The sequence below is a fragment of the Chlorocebus sabaeus genome, chromosome 1 (assembly GCF_047675955.1).
Source record: "Chlorocebus sabaeus isolate Y175 chromosome 1, mChlSab1.0.hap1, whole genome shotgun sequence".
Lineage (NCBI taxonomy): Eukaryota > Metazoa > Chordata > Mammalia > Primates > Cercopithecidae > Chlorocebus > Chlorocebus sabaeus.
The window spans coordinates 52,642,808-52,662,124 of record NC_132904.1 but is presented as its reverse complement, the minus strand read 5'-3'; the positions used below and the strand labels follow the sequence as shown (position 1 = coordinate 52,662,124).

General features: G+C 46.2%; 1 protein-coding gene across 8 annotated transcripts in view; it reads left to right on the top strand.

Moving 5' to 3' along the window:
- MICAL2 (microtubule associated monooxygenase, calponin and LIM domain containing 2) overlaps nucleotides 1-19,317 on the top strand; it is a 243,298-nt gene that overhangs the window by 76,559 nt on the left and 147,422 nt on the right. For all 8 annotated transcript variants that reach the window (XM_073018242.1, XM_073018229.1, XM_073018225.1 and 5 more), the window contains 2 exons: nucleotides 14,376-14,583; nucleotides 18,529-18,645. In XM_073018242.1, the coding sequence (XP_072874343.1) occupies nucleotides 14,376-14,583; nucleotides 18,529-18,645 (325 nt within the window). The remainder of the gene's footprint in view (nucleotides 1-14,375; nucleotides 14,584-18,528; nucleotides 18,646-19,317) is intronic.

The window sequence follows — 19,317 nt, the reverse complement described above, 5'->3', positions numbered from 1 at the left end:
TTCTCTTATTATCTGCAAGGCCTCAAAGTTCCTCTAGTGGGAAAGGCTTTCTTCTGCAAAGACACTGGGATTTGTCTCTTGAAGAATCAGGGTTCTGGACTCTCCTACATACCCATCTTCTGTGGGCTGGATATCAGATGTGTATCCGACCCCTAGAAGATGGATCAAGGTGCAGTTGACCAAATGGCTTTTCTCTTGGGAAACTTGAGGATTTTCTGTCACCTCTAACTGGCTTTGTGACATCTGAAGTTGTTTCCTGTATCTGAAGCTAGTTATTTCATTGGTAAAGGTAGTAAAAGCCCTACTTATTTTCAGCTTTTATTCCTTTTCTCCCCTGACCCCAAAACTTGTGCTTCAAAATAAGTTGTTTCACAGACAAGGTTGCATATGTTAGGTGGCAATATCTTCTCTCCATTTTTGTGATGTGTAAAGTCACATCACTGCCGTCAGCATTTCTAATCAGTCACAGATAATTTGTGTTCACACTAAATTGTCACAATCCCATGCAAAATTTAGCAAGAGTGGTGATTAATAGCATGAGTCCAGAGTTGAACAGATTTGGGTTTGAAACTTAGCTCTGCCTTTTACCAGATAAGCATCTTTAAGTAGCAGGACTTCAACTTCAATGTCCTCACCTGAAATAAAGGAGATAAAATAGTTGCTATCTTATAAGTTAGTTTATCCCTTATTTAATAAGATAATATATGTAAAGCCCCAAGACAGTATCTTCATAAATATAGACTATTATATTTCAGTCAGCCTCAGTGTACATCCTGATTTGGGGTAAAGGTATGATTTGATTTGATTTGATTGACTGATTGATTTGGCAAATATTTACCAGTACCTGCTAAGGATCAGGAACTGCTCTAGCCTCTGGGGATACAGCTATGAATGAGAGACAAGGCCCCTGCTTTAGTGGAGCTCATATTCTAGAGGGAGACAAACAAAGTGATCTATTTAACAAATAGAAAAGATGGCCGGGCACAGTGGCCCACGTCTGTAATCCCAGCACTTTGGGAGGCTGAGGCGGGCAGATCATTTGAGGTCAGGAGTTCAAGACCAGCCTGGCCAACATGGTGAAACCCTATCTCTATTTGAAAAAAAAAAGAAAGAAAAAGAAAAATTAGCCGGGTGTGGTGGCATGTGTCTATGATCCCAGCTACCCAGGAGGCTGAGGCAGGAGAGTTGCTTCAACCTGGAAGGCGGAGGTTTCAGTGAGCCGAGATCATGCCATTGCACTCCAGCCCAGGCAGCAGAGCGAAACTATGTCTCAAAAAAATAAATAAATAAATAAATAAATAAATAAAAAGATGTAGGCCAGATGTGCCTGCAATCCCAGCACTTTGGGAGGCCAAGGCAGGTGGATTGCTTGAGTTCAGGAGTTTGATACCAGTCTAGGTAACATGGTGAAACCCCGTCTCTACAAAGAAATACAAAAAAATTAGCTGGGCATGGTGCTATGCACCTGTAGTCCCAGCTACTCAGGAAGCTGAGATGGGAGGATTGCTTGAGCCTGGGATGTCAAGGCTGCAGTGAGCCATGATTGCACCACTGCACTCCAACTTGGTCAACAGAGTGAGACCCTGTCTCCAAAAAGAAAGAGAAAAAAAGAGAGGGAGATTGGGTTGTGATAAGCACTATGCAGAAAACAAACGGAAATGTGAGAGAGTAATGGGTAGGGCTGAGAAGGTATCAGCTCCAGGGAGTGGGATGTTTGAGCTCAGACCTGAATGGCAAGAAGGAGGTATGTTCAAAGATCTAAAGGAAGGCCGTTCAGGGCAGGAGGACCAGCAAGGAGCTCCATTAGACTTTCAGAGGTACAAAAAATGGCCTCAGGGATCCCTGAAATAACTTCTTGGACTCGCCCCCCACCCCACTCCTCCCAAAACCCACCAATGGCAAGGGGTTATGAGGAGGGGTGCATTGAACAGCATGAGTTAAGCCCACGTTTGATGAAAAGGCTGAAATATTTACTATCTGGCCCTTTATAGAAAAAAAATGTGCGAATCTGAGGGATCTAAGGTCCCTTTCAGCTTGGACAGTGCACACACGTGCAAGTGCAGGTGGGCAGGGCAGCTCGCCAGTGCAGGAAAAGTCAGCTCAGCAGCCTCCTGGGCACCCCGGCTCCAGGTGGGGCTCACTCACCAGCTTGGAGATACCCCAGCAAAGGCAGTGTGTCTGTCAACGGATGCAAACTGCCACCAGCCTTGAACTGCTGGGATCGCAGTGTCCGTGTCCCCAAATGGGATGGACTGAACTCTGAGCTCTTAGAGGTCAAAATCTGATTTCACATAAAGGATTTCTCCTCAGAAGCAAGGCGCAGTGGCTCACGCCTGTAATCCCAACACTTTGGGAGGCTGAGGTGGGTGGGTGAATCACCTGAGGTCAGGAGTTCAAGACTAGCCTGGCCAACATGGTGAAACCCCGTTTCTATTAAAAATACAAAAATTAGCCAGGTGTGGTGGTGGGCACCTGTAATCCCAGCTACTTGGGAGGCTGAGGCAGGATAATCGCTTGAACCCAGGAGGCGGAGGTTCCAGTGAGCTGAGATCACGTCCCTGCACTCCAGCCTGGGTAACAGAGTGAGACTCAGTCTCAAAAAATAAAATAAAGGATTCCTCCTGAGAGAGGAGGGTGGAGAGGAGCCATGGGTCATTGCTACCATTTACTGAGTGCTTGCCATATGCCATACGAGGCTGTTTTATGAACAATTCTGCAGTGTATTGATTCCATCCCCATAACAATCCTGCCTGGTAGGAACTGCTTTATTCCTCTTTTATGGTTGAGAGAACTGACATCAGATGTAATAAGCTGCTGTGTTCAAAGCTACACAGCGAGCAAACAGGCCGCCTGCTTCTAATCTCAGGTCCCTCACTATGCAGCCATATCCGCTATTTTCCCAGTAACGTCAGTCAAGGGCTGGTGAGTCTTTTCCTGTTTGCAGGCCTGAATTAAGTTGTGTTTAGACCCCTAAGCTGTGTTCATTCAGTACCTGTCTATAGGGCAAGAGACTTCATAAAAGGAGAAGGGGGACACTCTAAGGTTCTTGGCAAGGTGGTTAGCTGTGGACATAGCAGCCGGTCCAGATATGGCTGTAGAATAGCATGATAGCCTTGCACTCCTTGGCTCCAGCTCTGGGCTGCAGGAACAGCTGCTAAGCTCAGATGAGTAGTCTCTCCCTTGCTGACCTTAGAGCAATAGGAATTGGTGAAATTGAAGGAATCCCTGGCCTTTTCTCATGCAGATCCATTTCCAGGCCTCATCATAGGCTTTCTATAGAGGCCAGCCTCTATAACAACAAAGCTGTTGACCATGGATAGGGTCAGCCTTGTCTGTGGTCATGAGTGGTCATGGGATGAGGTGGTGCCAGTAGAGGATTCAAGTGCCTGTGAGGGAGAGAGAAGGAGTTAGAAAGACAGTGGGCCCTAACACTTCAAAGAAAGGTGGCAGAGAGGGCAATGTAGTAGTCTCACCTGGCAGTGACTCCCAACTCTGCCCTTTATCAGCTGTGTGAAGTCAGGCAGGTGTAACATGATGGATGTGAGTTTCTGCTTTCGAGCTTGACCACCTGGATTCAGATGCCAATTCCTCCACATATCACGTGAGGTGACCTTGAGCATGCTAGTTAAGCATTTCATGCCTTGGTTTCATAATCTGGGCTGGTTGTGAGATTTGAATGAACTGATACATGTGACACACTTAGAACTGGTGCTGGATATGATGTCAGAGTTCAGCACATGCTGGCTATGTTACATCATTTTGCCTCTGGACCTCAATTCTTCAACTGCAAAATGTGAGCAGCAATGCTATTTTCTTAGGAGTTCCTGCAGTGACTAAATGAGTGAATATATTTCAAGCAGGTCTGGCAATAATATGGAAGACACTTAATAGACACCTTTGGTGACCTCAGTGGCCCCTGGCCATGGCACCTGCCGAGTGGAAATGTTTGTCATTGGGTAGATTGACAGCATTGCTTGCAGTCCTGCCTGGAGTTGTCTGGGCTAGGAAAGTCTAGGTGTGGATGCCATTGCCCTCTCCCTGACTATCTGCTGTCATCTCTGTGGCACAATGGTTAAAAGCATGGTCTCTGAACCAGATACCAGGATTTGAATCCTAGCTTCATTGCTGAATAGCTACAGCCATAAAATGTGGATGATGGATATGCATTGTTGTTAATACAGCCTTACAACGGGCCTGGCATGTAGTAAAGAGTGTTAGCTATTATTATTGCAGTGTGGGGACCCCTACGTGACTGAACTGATAGACTTGAACAGTTACTAAGCAACTAAAAAGAAAAAGAGAAAATGGCAAAAATGAACTGCTCTATTTCTGGATGTTATATTGTTTATATATTTTAGCTCTGCCTTTTTCCCCACATGTAGGTTATAACCGGCCCTATATTTTTTAGCCTTGAATATATCTTGACTCAGCCCATCTCAGAAGCCTCCCCTCTTCCTCCTAAAGAAATGTGAGATTTCTCTGACACCCCTTTTTGGGTCTTGGCAGACCCTGTGTCTCCTGTTCTCCTGAAGAAGACAACTGGCCAGACCCAGGCCTGACTCCTTGACTAGGAGCTCTGTGCTATTAAAAGAACACACCAGAGTACCAGCACCAGAGCCCAGGTGACAAGAACTCACAGGGTCAGCTGAAGAATGACCATTCACAGAGAGAAAACCGAGGCTATAAGAAGAAAATATATTGTAATTTTTCACATCAAATGATGTGTTTAAGATATGTGTACCTCAGCCGGGCACGGTGACTCACGCCTGTAATCCCAGCACTTTGGGAGGCCAAGGCAGGCAGATCACGAGGTCAGGAGATCGAGACCATCCTGGCTAACACGGTAAAACTCCGTCTCTACTAAAAATACAAAAAATTAGCCAGGCGTGGTGGTGGGTGCCTATAGTCCAGCTACTCGGGAGGCTGAGGCAGGAGAATGGCGTGAACCCAGGAGGTGGAGCTTGCAGTGAGCCAAGATCGCGCCACTGCACTCCAGCCTGGGTGACAGAGCAAGACTCTCTCTCAAAAAAAAAAAAAAAAAAGATATGTCCACCTTTCTGCAATTATACAGGCAGTAGGAACAAAAAGTATGTAGATTTCATTTTATATACATTTTACCTTAAACCCAGGTCAGACATGCTGGCTTACACCTGTAATCCCAGCAGCACTTTGGGAGGCCGAGGCAAGATGATTGCTTGCGGGCCCAACAGCCTGGGCAACATAGGCAGACCCTGTCTCTACAGAATTTTTTTTTAATTAGCCAGATGTGGTGGTGTGTATCTATAGTTCCAGCTACTAGGGAGGTTAAGGTGGGAGGATCATTTGGCCCAGGAGTTCGAGGCTGTAGTGAGCCATGATCGTGACACTGTACTCCAGCCTGGGCTACTGACAAAGACCCTGTCTCTAAAACCAAACCAAACCAAACCAAACCAAAACAAAACAAAAACTTGAGCAAATATTGAACTCTAGTCAATGAGATACATCCTAAAATATTTGGTTGGGAGGAAATGTATTGATTCTGCTATTTAGTTGAAATGCACCACAAAATAAGATAAATTGATGAGTGAGTAGAAGGATAGACAGGTGTAAATAGATATGTGCTAAAGCAAGGAGAAGAAAATCTAACCATAGAATCTAGATGGTGAGTATTTGGATGTCTTGTGGTTTCTCCATATATCTGAAAAATGTTATAATGAAATGTTGCCAAAAAATATTGTAAAACTAATAGTTAAAAAACAAAAAAAAAAAATCACAATGGAAACATATAAAAGTAGATGCTGGAAATATTTACAAATGTTTAAAATGCTGTTTGGAAAATTAGAATTTAATATGAAGACAAATAAAACTAGACCCATGTGTTTTCTGCAATAGATTTCTTTTTTTGTATTAGAAAATAGCTATATATATATATATATATTTAGAGGAAGAGTGTTCTAGACAGAAAACAAAGTGAGGCCAGTACAGCTGGAGTGTGAGAGGAGGGGTGGTGGGAGCAGAGGACTGAAGGGAAACTGGAGGTTGAGATCATATAGGCCCCTAAGGCCATAGCCACATCCTCCGATTCTGACTTCTAAGTGCCACAGGCAGACATGAAAGGCTGTGAGCTAGGAGTGAGTGACGTGATCTGACTTGAGGAGGACTGCTCTGGTTGCTGTGTGGGGACAGACTGCAAAGTGACAAGGTTAGAAGCTGGGAGACCAGATAGGAGCCCTGATATCAGGTCAAAGGAGACGTGGCCATGACTTGGATAAGGGGGCATTGTGTGAGCAGGTGAAAATTGATTGGATTCTATATCTGTTCTGAAGGTAGTCAACAAGATTTATTGGTGGATTAGTTGTGAGGAAAGAGGAGAGGAAGCAAGCAAGATTGATTCAAGATCTTTGGTCTAAGCAGGTAGAAAAGTAGGTAACACTTACCAAGACCGTGTTGATGGGGGAAAAGCATGTTTTTGCAGGGAGGGAATAAGAGTTCAGTTGTAGATCTGTTATGTGAGTAGTGCTTATTGGAGCAGGTAGAAATATCAGTGTACAGTTGGCTAGGGGAATCCAGACTCTGGGGGAAATTCAGGGTTGAGCACCATCAGCATGTAGGCGGGGAAGTAGATGGTGTCAAGGTCAATAAGGGAAGGGTATAAAGGCTGAGCCCAGGCACTCCCAGGTATAGAGGACAGGAAGATGAGGAGCAGCAGCAAGGGTGCCTCAGCAGCTGCAGGGCACGAGAGGGTCAAGAAAGTAGGTCAACTGTTTCAAAGGCTGCCCTGACTGCCTCTCCACCTCTAGTTTCTTTTCTGTCTTCTTACCATCTTTGTTATTGCTCTGGAACCAATTGTCCTACAGTAGCACCTCCATCCTATTCCAAGCTCATAAAAGCCAAAGTGGGGGAATAAAGTCCAAACTCTTCAGTCTGCCATCTAAGACCCTCCATGATCTGGCTCTTTCTTTCTCTACTGCCTGGTTTCGCCTTCCCCACCAACCCTGACCCCCACTTCACTAGCCACTGCCCTGCAAACCACGTATTTCTCAGCATGCCATTTGTTTTCTTTCTCCAGTCTTCAGCCTCGATTCCCCATTCATGGTCTATCTCCTGGAGGGATCCTTTCTTGACTGAAGTCACTAATCTGTTCCTTCTCTAAATTCCTAAAGTAGTGAGAGGTAATACCAAACAATCTAGCATTCATCGTATCTTTTTTTCTTCTTCTCTAGTTCCCAGCCAGCCAGTTTCCTGAGGTTTGGGAACATAAGCCTGTAATCCCCAGAGCCATCTCAGTAGTCCTTTACATATCTTAGATGGGAAGAAGAATATTAATGCCCTGCCACATAACACTCCATGGAAACCTGGAAGGATTAATATAGGATTGGGATTTTGAGTATGGAGTCAGAGGCTAGGTTCTTCCCCTGGTTCTATTACCATGGCCAAGTCATTTAGCCTCCCCGAGCTCCAGTTTTCCTATCTGCCAAATGGCTATGAACATGCCTAATTCAGGGCGATTGTAAGAATGACTCAGGATGCATTTCTTATAATGTGCTTAGCACAATTCACGTACGTTATAAGCAGGCAATAAGCAGTAGCATTGTTTTCATTATTGCTATTATTAATACTATTATTACTCTAAGTCTTCCCGATAGAGATGTACAGGCATCAACAAAGATGGGTCTGTGTTGGCCTGTTCCCTCCACACTTTCAGATCTCAAGTGAGATGTTCGACTCTGCTGCTGGCAGGAGTACAGGGGTAGCCCTCACACCCTGACTTCAGGGAACCTATGTGTTAAATGGGGAGATGCCATGAGACCCAACCAGTATCCAGAGACGTACAAGCCTTGAGGATTGTCCTTATAACTTCTAAACTAGGCAGCAGTGAGCGAACTTCTGAGGCCAAGAGGCAGAATGTCTGCAAATAAAACTGTCCCTGAAAATCCAGACCCTGCAGCTACTGGTTACAGTTGGTCATGGAGGAGGAGAACACTGGCTCAGGATAGAAGGGAAGGACAGAGAGAAACGGAATGTTTCCCAGAGAAATTAGTTGTGTTTTTTTAGGGAACGTACAAAGCATAGGATACCTTTTTCCATTTTCTTTCTGTAAATTTCTAAGATTGAGAAGTGGTGTGTAATTGTTACTCAGGAATAACTGGATACAGAAGAGAGTCTGGAGATGTCAGGGCCATGTCAATTCAGATGAGATGGAACTCCTTGCCCAGAGCAGCACTTCAAGTTCCCCTGGGGAGCCCCTACTGGCCAACCCCCTCCCAGAGATTCCTCCACAGCTAGAACCTCAGGTGATTTTGAGCATGTTCCCTGGGATCAGAGGTTAGGTTTTCACCCTGGTTCTGTTACCATGGCCATGTCATTTAACCTTCCCAAGCTCCAGTTTCCTATGTGCCAAATGATGATGAATATGCCTAATTCAGGGTTACTGTAAGAATGAAGTGAGATATATTTCTTCAAACATGCTTAGCACAGCTCTTGTACATTATAAGCAGGCAGCAAGTGTTAGCCCCATCTCTCGTGAGTAAACCCCAGCACTGCCCTGCAGGGTTGAGGCCGTGCAGCCAGGCCCCTACTGCAAACTCTCCCCCAACACACATATTCTGGCAAGTGGGTGGCACCTTGGATTTGAAAACTCTCCATCCTGCGATTCTGAATCAAGCTGTTCTTATTCACGGTAAACCAGTGACAGCCAGGGGCTTCCTGCCTGGATTCAGATAAGTGGCTGGTCCTGAGAGCCAGGGAGGCTGCAGAGCCACACCAGGAAGTATGGTGGCACGTCCCTGGCACCAGTGCACTGCCCTGGGGAGCTGGCCTGCAGGTCAGTGTGCTGGAAGGGCTGCGGCTACCAGGGAGACAGCACCATGCATGACCTCCCCCATGCCCAGCTTGCTGCCAGGGCCACCCTCACCAAAGGAGGCTTGCATTATCCAAGCCCAAACTCCCACTGTGGTAGCACCTGCCAGTGTGGTCATAGGTCCAGCCTATGACCTCCCACCCTGTGGAAGCACATGAAGCTCAGGCTGGACATGGCTTGCTCGTTCCATGCAGAGCCCCTGTGAACCCAGCCTGAACCCCAGCTCCATTCAGGAGGCCGCAGTGTGCTCAATGCAGGGAAGGAGCCAAGTCCTCTCACTTCATCCTGAGCTCACCACTGAGGTCGGGCTTCACTGTCAGTCAAGCCGGTAAGAGCATAGACTTTGGACCAATACTACCTGGGTTCAAATCCAGATCTGACAGCTTATTCGTTATGTGACTTTAAAGACATTTCTTACCCTCTTTACTCAAAAAGAGACTTAATAAGGGTGCCTGGAGGAAGTTGCTTAACTTTTCAGCGCCTTAGTTAACTTCACTTATAAAGTGGGGATGATAATAACACCTTCATGGGGCAGTTGCAAGGAGGAAATACACAAAGCAATTAGGACAGTGCCTGGCAAGTAGAATGTGCTGGGCACCATGCAGTTAGGTCTCACAACCGTCCTTTCTAGGTGAGGTGCAGGGTGGATAAGCAGGCTAGAGAACACCACACCCTGGTCAGGTGCTGGCTTCTGCGCTCCCCCTCGCTGCAGTGTCTGCACACACAGCTCTCAAGGAACACGAGGGTGGGATTCAGAAGCGGAAATGAAGCCTGCAGACTGCTAACCCCTGGCTTAGGTCTTGGTCCCCTCAGCATCTCCCTCTGGGGGCTGAATCTCTTATGCATTCCTGACATAGCCCCAGCACACTTGTCCACTTGTGGGCTGGCGAGAGGGGCGGCTGGAAGATGCACCATGTCAAGAAGTGGGTTGTGTTTGCAGGGCCCCCTGGGGAGGAGCAGGAGTCACACGTGAGCTGGGGCTGCCCAGTCCTTGTGTCCTGACTGTGGGTTAGTTGGTCACCATCCCCCCATCCTGACCCTTGATAAAGAGCTGATTTTTCCATGTAGTGTTTGTCTCTCCTCTGTGCTAACGTGGAGGCCTGAACACCGCCGAGCTTATCTATACAATGGACTTCCTGCTGGTGTTGGCTCTGCCCTGCTCCCCACTGGGTAATAATTTATGTCACCTGATCACACAGATATGCTGACATCCATGATACTGGTGGCCCTGGCAGACCCTGGCTCCCCTAGTTTGGGTGGGAATCTGTAAACGTGAATCCCCAACTGGCGTGAACTGAACATCCCAGTTGTGGATGCAGAGCCAGAACTGGGTAGGTGGAGAGGGTGTGGAGAGTTCATCCATCAGCTATTAGTTGAGGCCTCCTAGGTAGCAGGCCTGGTACTGGGCTCTGAACACACAGAAATGCAGAGGACAGGGGCAGCCTTAGAGGAACCCTTGTACTGGCTGTGGGTCAGACACAGACAATATGACCCGCAGAGCTTGTTCTGGGGAAGCAGAAAGGATAGAGCTCACGGGAGCACAGGGAAGGAGCATATAATCTCATTGAGTTTTAATGAAAAGCTTTCCTTCCTTGGACATAAGGCCTGGGTGGGTCTGAGGAAACAGCTCCTTCAGATCGAGTTACCACAACCCTTTGCATCTGTGGTCTGTTTGGACCACATCCAGTGTCCAGAGTGTCTACAGTGGGCATGCTGGGGAAGTCCTCCTCTCTCCCACTCCTCTGCCCGGGCATGTGGCTGCCGTGGTATTTGGCCTCTTGTCAGAACACCGAGTTCCCATATTAATCACAACAAGTACGTCCAGAGAAAACCTGGCCTGGCCTCTGCCAACAAGCCATCTCTCTGGCCTCGATAACATCTGTACCAAATTTTCTCCCTTTATATAATTAGGCCCGTTGGTATTTGCTTTGCCTTTAGATTACGGTATGACTGGCATCTCTGAAATTTCAGGCCCGAAATATGTACTGGGGCCCAGGATGGTGGGAAAACTGAGCTTTTGCCAATGGGATTTTAGGTTTAGCCAAGAGAATCAGAAACTATACACCAGCTACTGTTTGCCCGAAAAATGCACGGCAGCCCCCTGACCGGTGGGAAAGGGATCTCCTGCCTTGTCCAGGGAGCAGTGCTGTGTTGGACCTGGTGGACAGAAGGATGCAGGGGCCTCCCTTCCTTCTTTCCTGCCCCTCTTCACCCCACATCCTTCTACCCCTGCTCCATCCGTGGCCCCAGAGGGACAGAACTCAGCAAACAGGAAAAGATGTGCTAACTGCAAAGAAATGCAGTGAATCCAGACTTAACCCCAAAGCAAACCTCACCAGTGTCGGGGCTTGGAGTCGTGCTTTGAAATGACTGTCATTGTCTGGCTATGTCCAAGCCAAGGAGCTGTTTGTGGAGAGTGAGGTAGAGACTAGTGCTGGGCTTGGGAAGTGGGGCTGTATCCAGAGAGGAAGCACATGGGCTTGCACACCCACTCACTCCCTGAAGCCTTGAGCTGGATCTCAGTGGTGACTTCATTTCCCCTAATTAGGTGTCTACAAACTCTCTGGAAGGTTCCAACCAGTAAGCCACACTGATTGTGGTGTGGGAGCTCCTGATATGCTTGTTTGCACTCTCCCTCTGGGACCCTGCAGGCCCAGCTGAGTGATAACTGGATGATGGAACATTTGCTAGAGGAAGGGGAATGTGTTTTTTTAAGATAAGGTTTGATCTCAAGCAGAAGGACAGTTACCAGATGCCTCTGCAATGTCAAGAACTGAGGAGTGGGTGCAGATGCCCTTGCCTGTTGCCTTGCTGCGGGTAGTCAGATCCCCCAGGCAAACTCCTGCCTCAGGAAAGAGTTTCTTCTGATGCTTTCAGTCGGAGTATTGCCATTTTCCTCTGGTTTTAGACAGTATTGGTGCTCCTCGTAAGGTTTTCTATGAATGAAGAGGCTTTTGCCCAATATAGCTATCCTAGGTCATCGTGTGTCTTCCCTGGGGAAGGATCCTTGTCTTTTTAGCATGCAGTGTCCATTGAGGACCGAGTGTGGGACTTGTGCAGAATCCTGTTTTGTCACCTCTGCCCACATGGCCCAAATGCCAACAGGACCAAGGTCGTAAAATATGCCTTTGGCACTTAAGACTTTCACCAGCTGGGTGCGGTAGCTCACGCCTGTAATCCCAGCACTTTGGGAAGCCAAGGTGGGCGGATCACCTGAGGTTGGGAGTTCAAGACCAGCCTGACCAACATGGAGAAACCCCATCTCTACTAAAAATGCAAAAAAATTAGCCAGGCATGGTGGTGCCTGCCTGTAATCCCAGCTACTCAGAGGCTAAGGCAGGAGAAGCACTTGAACCCAGGAGGCAGAGGTTGCGGTGAGCCAAAATTATATCATTGTACTCTAGCCTGAGCAACAAGAGTGAAACTGTGTCTTTAAAAAAAAAAAAAGACTTTCACCATTTGGCTCCAGACCAACTCTCTTTTCTCTCCTTCCCGTCTCTTCTCCCAAAGTATCCTTCTCTCCATCCACCTTAAGCTTCTTTCTCTTTCTCTTTGAAAAGGGCAGTTACCTCTGTTGAAATGTTCTTTTTTCTTTTTTATTCCTGGCAAACCAGAAGTAGTCCAACACGGTGGGCTTTGGAATCAGACTACCCGGGTTTGAATCCCAGCTCTCCCCCTTTCAATCTGTAAAAGCATGAGCCAATTAAGCCACTGCTTTGTGCCTCAATTTCCCCATTTGTGAAAGGGGCACCATAATAGTTGCTTAGATTTGTTGTGATGATTAAGAGCTAAAACAAAGAAAGCACTTAAAACCGTTTGATCCATAGTAAGTGCTCAACAAATGTAGGCTAAAGTAATAATGTTAAAGACTCTCTGTGAAAATCCTTTCCAACCTACCAGGCAGGATTAGCTTTTCCCTCTGGGCTCCAGAAAAAAACAGCCACGTGAGGTTCTAGTTATTTATTTTATAAGTTGTGTGTTTTACCCCTGCCTGACAATTCCCAGAAGACAGGGCCTAGGTTTCAGCAATAAGAATGACACCATTTACACTAGTACGTGTCAAGCTCTGTACCATGTTTTTTTCTCATGCACTGTTTTTTATTATGACATAATTCACATTTACCCTCTTATCATACACAATTCGGTGGTTTTAGTATATTTACAAAGTTATGCAACCATCACCACTATCTAATTCCAGAACCTCCCAAAAATATACCCTGTGTCCATTAGTGGTCATTCCCCAATTCTCCCTCCCCCATTTACTGGCAATCACTAATCCACTTTTGTCTCATAGATTTGCCTATTCTGGACATTTCATATAAACAAAATACAATATGTGTCCTTTTGTATCAAGTTTCTTTCACTTAGCACAGTGTTTTTAAGGTTCATTTGTATATTCGAATTTCTTTCCTTTTCATGGCTGAATAATATTCCATTGTATGGATATACAACATTTGGTTTCTTCATCAGTGGTGGCCATTTAGGTTGCTTTTACTTTGGGGCTATTATGAATTATGCTGCCATGAACAGTTACGTACAGGTTTTTGTGTGAACATGTTTTCTTTTCTCTTGGGTATATATATCTAGGAGTGGAATTGCGGGCTCCTATGGTTTAAACCTCTATGTTTAACTTTTGGAGGAATGGCCACACTGTTTTCATGTATCTGCACCAATTTATTTTCCCACCGGCCATGTATGAGGGTTTCAGTTTTTCCATATCCTCACCACACTTGCTGTTCTCTTTTTTATCATAGTCATCCTAGTAGGTGTGAAGTGATTTCTCACTGTGGCTTTAATTTGCATTTCCCTGAAGGCAAATGGGGTTGAGCATCTTTTCATGTACTTAGTGACCATTTGTATATCTTCTCTGAAGAAAGGTCTTTGCCCAGTCTTTAGTGGGGCTATTTGTATTTTTATTATTGAGTTGTACATCCTTTATATATTGTGGATACAGGTCCCATATCAGATATATGATTTGCAACTATTTTCTCCCTTCTCTGTAGTTGTCTTTTCACTTTCTTGATGGTGGTCTTGGAAGCACCAAGTTTTAATTTGAAGTCCCATTTATTTTTTCTTTAGTTGTTTGTGCTTTTCCTGTTATATCTAAGACACTATTACTTAATTGAAGACCACAAAGATGTACCATATGCTTTTTAAAAGTGATCTTATTTACAATAACCTTATGAGCAGAGTAGTAGACCCACACAGATAAGGAAACTAAGTGGTCAAATACTGGAGCTGGGACTTAACCCCAGTTCACTTTGACTCTGAACTTCATGTGCATCTTACTGTGCCTCCTTGCCAAGTCCCTTTACCTCTGCACTCCTCACAGGGCTTGGCGCAATGGCTGGTGCGTGGTAGGCCCACAGGTAAGGTACATTGGGTGGATGAATGACAGGCCCTAACAGGTACACAGCTTGCACTTGCTGGTTGGTTCAGGAAGAGTGGGGTTTGTGCCTCAGTTTCCCTGCTGACTGGGGGTTCGTGTCTGTGATGCTAGAGGTTACCAAGACTCTCTCCTCTCTCACCTCTGCAGTGTCTCATCGTTGGGGGAGGACCCTGTGGCTTGCGCACTGCCATTGAACTTGCCTACCTGGGAGCCAAAGTGGTCGTGGTGGAGAAGAGGGACACCTTCTCCCGGAACAATGTGCTACACCTCTGGCCTTTCACCATCCACGACCTTCGGGGCCTGGGAGCCAAGAAGTTCTATGGGAAGTTCTGTGCTGGCTCCATCGACCATATCAGTGAGTGGAGTCTATAGTGATATCCCATGAAGGGAGGGGACTGACCCTGGGTAAGACATATCTCTGCATGTGTTGGAGCCCCAGCTTGTTCCATCTTAGTCCCTGGGGGCACCATATATCAGACTAACAGACATCTAGTAAAAGGCCTGCTTTGTGCCTTGTTCTGGGCCCTGGGTTATCCCCCAGTGGACTGTAAGCACCATGAGGTCAGGGACTGTAGTATGCCTTAATTACCAGACTATCTCCAGGACGTGAAAGAATGCTTGACTCATAGCGGATGCTTGATAAACATCTGTTGGATGAATGACTGAAAGAGGGAAACAGAGACAGAGGTAAATAGCGTAGTCTGTACCCTGACGGAGCTCATTGAGATTTTGTCGGTGGTAATGTGCTTTAATAGGGTTAGTTACACTTGCTAAAGGAATATGGAGGAAGGGGCCACACAAAACCATTAATGGGCCAGATAGTCAAGACCCTCCATACAAAGGAGTTTGGACATTGTGCTAGTGTTGCTGGGGAGCCATGGCAGGTTTTAGAGCAGAGGAAAGAAACAATTGGCTCCTTGTTTCCTGATGGATCCCATACCAAAGTTTTAAAAATCCGAGCTTTAAAAAGAGAGAGAGAACATCATGGTGGGACTTCAGCCAGAATAGGAAGGAAAATAGAGAACGTGGACTTCAGGTCCTGGGCATCCCTGAATGCTCATATAGGGAGAGATGAGTGCCGAGGCCCTTCTGCTCTGATGTTCCTCAAGCCTGGAGCTCTCAGGACTAGGTATGTGCAGACAGGTTTTGGGAAAGGCAGACTCCCTTCCTGCAGCTTTGCAGCGGGGAGGTCTTTAGCTGTTTTCTATGCAGCTGACCCTTGACCAACACTGGTTTGAACTGCAAGGGTCCACTTATACCTCAGTTTTCTTCAACGAAACACCTGCAGGAGGTAAAACCCACCTATATAGAAAGCCGACTTTTTGTATACTTGAATTCCACAGGGATTTAAGTATGCATGGATTTTGGTATACTCAGGGGTTATAGGACTTAAGTATGCATGGATTTTGGTATACTCAGGGGTTCTCCAGCATATACTCAGGGATGATTTTATAGCAATAGTGACCCATGAAAGGGAGGTTAACACTATGGGGAAACCTCAAGAGTTTGAACAGATTTGGGTCCAAAATATGTCTCTTCCATTTCTATGTGACTTGGGGAAAATCCCTTACACTCTTCAAGCCTCAATTTTATCTCCTGTAAAGTGTGATTAATTTCTGTCTCCTAGAATTACTGAGAAGATTAAATGAGGTCAAGTTTGTAATGTGCTTAGCACTGTGCCTAGCACATAGTAAGTGCTCAGGAAAATGCTTTGCATCCCATGCTGTACAGTGAGCAAGAAGCAGCCATGGTCCCCAGACTTCAGAATTAAAAGCTGCTTTCTCCCAACCAGTGTTTCTCTGTAGAGATGGTTGGGAGGAGGGCCCTGAGAGCCATGTTCTTATGAGGACAAGAATTGATGGGAAAAAGGAATGAGGCTTGGGCGGGAACAACTGGAGAGAATTATCAGTCACGTAGGGTATAATTTATTCAGACACAGGAGAATTTACCAGCTGTGGCCCCAGAATTTATTCCCACTTTGAGATGAGAAAATTCCAGGAGTCTAGTGGAAATTTGGATTTACTCAGAGAGCTGCAGTGTCAGCTTTCAAGATATGCTCTCCCACCCATGGAAGAATGTATGTCGGTTACCAATTTAGAACCACTGTATTGAGCACCGCTTTCTCATCAAGTTTTCTTGTGGGGCAGAGCCAGGTACCAGGATGCCTTGTGGGGCCCTGGGCTGGTTGGGCTGGCTTCCTGGCCAGGAACCCTTCTCTGCCCTCATTGACGGGGCTTTAATTGAACCCCTAGTCCTTGGAAATACTGCAGCGTGCCGTAGTGCTGGTGGGACTCTAGAAATAACATGGAGACAGTCAGAATGATCATTGTCAAGGGTAGCTCTAGTACTTGTGAGAAAGGAGGCAAGGAGAATTTATTGAGCGCCTACTGTGCGCTGGAACCAGACTGAGTAGGAACCTCATAACTATAAGGAGAGGTCAGGCCTCCCCTGGTAGGGTGGAGGAGGTGGATTGGGCTTTTTAAGCTGATTGGCTTTGGATCACCCCAGCCACATCTCTAGCCCCAGCTGCATCATCATACTCAGCACTGCTCAGCAGTTCTCCGTGTCTGTGTTAACATCCTCCTCCACTTCCCAATGTGGCCATTCCAAACCTCCAGCACGGTGACCTCATTCCTAGCAGATGGCCTCCCTCCAGTGCTCCTGGTCTAGGCCCACTTCTCTCTGCTGCTGCCCCAGCACCCATTCCTTCCTCGTGTGTCATGCCAAGTCACAGCTGGCACCTCCTTTCCAGTTCTAGTCCCTCTGGCTTCCTTCCTTCCTTTCCACCTGCCCTGTAACTGAGTCTTCCTGCTCCTCCCCTCATGCCAGACCTCCAGCCCTATTGTTGCCCCACCACCTTTCCTTGCCATAAGGTATTTATTCTAGAAAGAAGGGCATAGACTTGGTCTATACTTTCCATTCAAACCTCCTAACCTCGCAGTCTGCTGTGTTCCCCACCACTGTGCTAAAGAGATTTTCACCAGGGTCTCCAAAAGCTCCCACACCCCCAAGTTCACTGGCCTCTTGTCACCTTCACAGTCCTTCATCTCTCTGTGGGATTTGATATTCTTAGTCCCTCCTCTCTTGGCTTTCAGGACCCCAACTAAGGCCCTGTTCTACCACCACCACCCTCCCCCAACCACCATGCCTTACCCCATTCTGTTTACCTATGTTCCCTCCATTAGAAGGTGTGTTCTGTATCTCCTGTGCCTAGCATGGCACCTGGCACAGTATAGATGCTCAATAAATGCTAAATGAGTCAAGCCCACCAAATACAGAAGGGCCCACAGAAAGTTTCAAACTTCTGGTTGGGCATGGTGGCTCACGCCTGTAATCCCAGCAATTTGGGAGGCCGAGGCGGGCAGATCACAAGGTCAGGAGATCGAGACCATCCTGGCTAACACGGTGAAACCCTGTCAATACTAAAATTATGAAAAATTAGCTGGGCATGGTAGCGAGTGCCTGTGGTCCTAGCTACTCAGGAGGCTGAGGCAGGAGAATGGCATGAATCTGGGAGGCGGAGCTTGCAGTGAGCCGAGACTGCACCACTGCACTCCAGCCTGGGCAACAGAACGAGACTCCATCTCAAAAAACAAAACAAAAAACAAAACAAAACAAAAAAAAGTTTAAAACTTTTCACTCTGCAGAAAAGTATTTGGAGGCATACCCATTCGTGCTGAATGGCAGGAGACAAAACAGAGAAATGAGATTCCACTCACTGCGGGAGTTTTGAAATGTGGGTAAGAGATGGGGAACCATGACCCAGCTTTGTGGGGAGAATTTCCTACCCACTCCTCACCACTGGATGTCTAAGAGCTGAGGCATAGGCCCCATATAATGAGTCACTGATCAAGTACTTCACTGAGGCCCTTTACTCTGTCTTTGCCTACTCCTCTTTCCATCTTCACTTCATCAAACCTAGAGCCCAGCTAGGGAAGGAGGCTGAAAAGACAGAGTCTCTCTTGTTACAGCATCATCTAGCAGCTAGAACAGGGTCTAGAAATTGGACCGACATGGGTCCACGTTCTAGCTTTGCTCTGTGTCTCCTTGAGCAAGTCACTTAAGCTTGTTAAGCCTCAGTTTCTCATCTACAGAATGAGAATAACAATTCCAAAGGGCCACTGTAAGAGTTAGACGAGAAAACGTAGAGCTCTTGGTGCATAATCCGGCTCAATAATGATCATTGTTGGTATATTGCTGTGCTCAAAGGTCACTGAGCAGCAGTGATTACGTAGCATTCTGCATATAGGTGGTGTTCAGGCATTGCTGTGACAGTTCCTCTCTCCTTCCTGCCTGACAGGTATTCGCCAACTACAGCTCATCCTGTTCAAGGTGGCCCTGATGCTGGGAGTTGAAATCCATGTGAATGTGGAGTTTGTGAAGGTTCTAGAGCCTCCTGAAGATCAAGAAAATCAAAGTACAGTATAATGTTCCTTTTCTGCCTAGAAAGCAGATACTACAAAATAGAAATCCCATTTGCTGCTTCCAGAGGGTGTTTCTGTAAGAGTTATTCTTATTGAGAGCTGGTTGGCATAACGCCACTGAAGAGTATTTTACTGTTTTTTGTTTGTTTGTTTGTTTGTTTGTTTGTTTGTTTGTTTGTTTGTTTTACCATTGCTATGACTTTAGGTTTGCCCTTTGGTTCCGAGGGGATTTATGATTAAGCCCTTAAACCTATAATTTGGTTACCCTGTCCCAAGGGGATGCTACTTTGGCAAAGGAAATCTAATCAATAAGTAGGACAGAAGACACAGATTTGGTTGTTTGGTAAGGTTCATTCACGTGTTCTTCACGCTGTGTGTGTGTTTCACACATAGATATGTGGTTGTACTTGTTATACCCATGGCACATTTTAAAATCCAGTGAAGTGAAGCTTCTAGAGCAACTGTGAAATAAGGTTCAAGATGTTATTTTATATATAATACTCTCAACCATATTGAGGTATCATTTATAAACTATGATAGTCACCCATATAGGCATATTTTAATGTTTCTCTTTTTTCCTTTTAGCATATTTGTTTAAATTCTTATCCCTTACACACACCATGGTCAGAGAGTTTATTCCGGATGCCTTTGCATCTTACTTATTA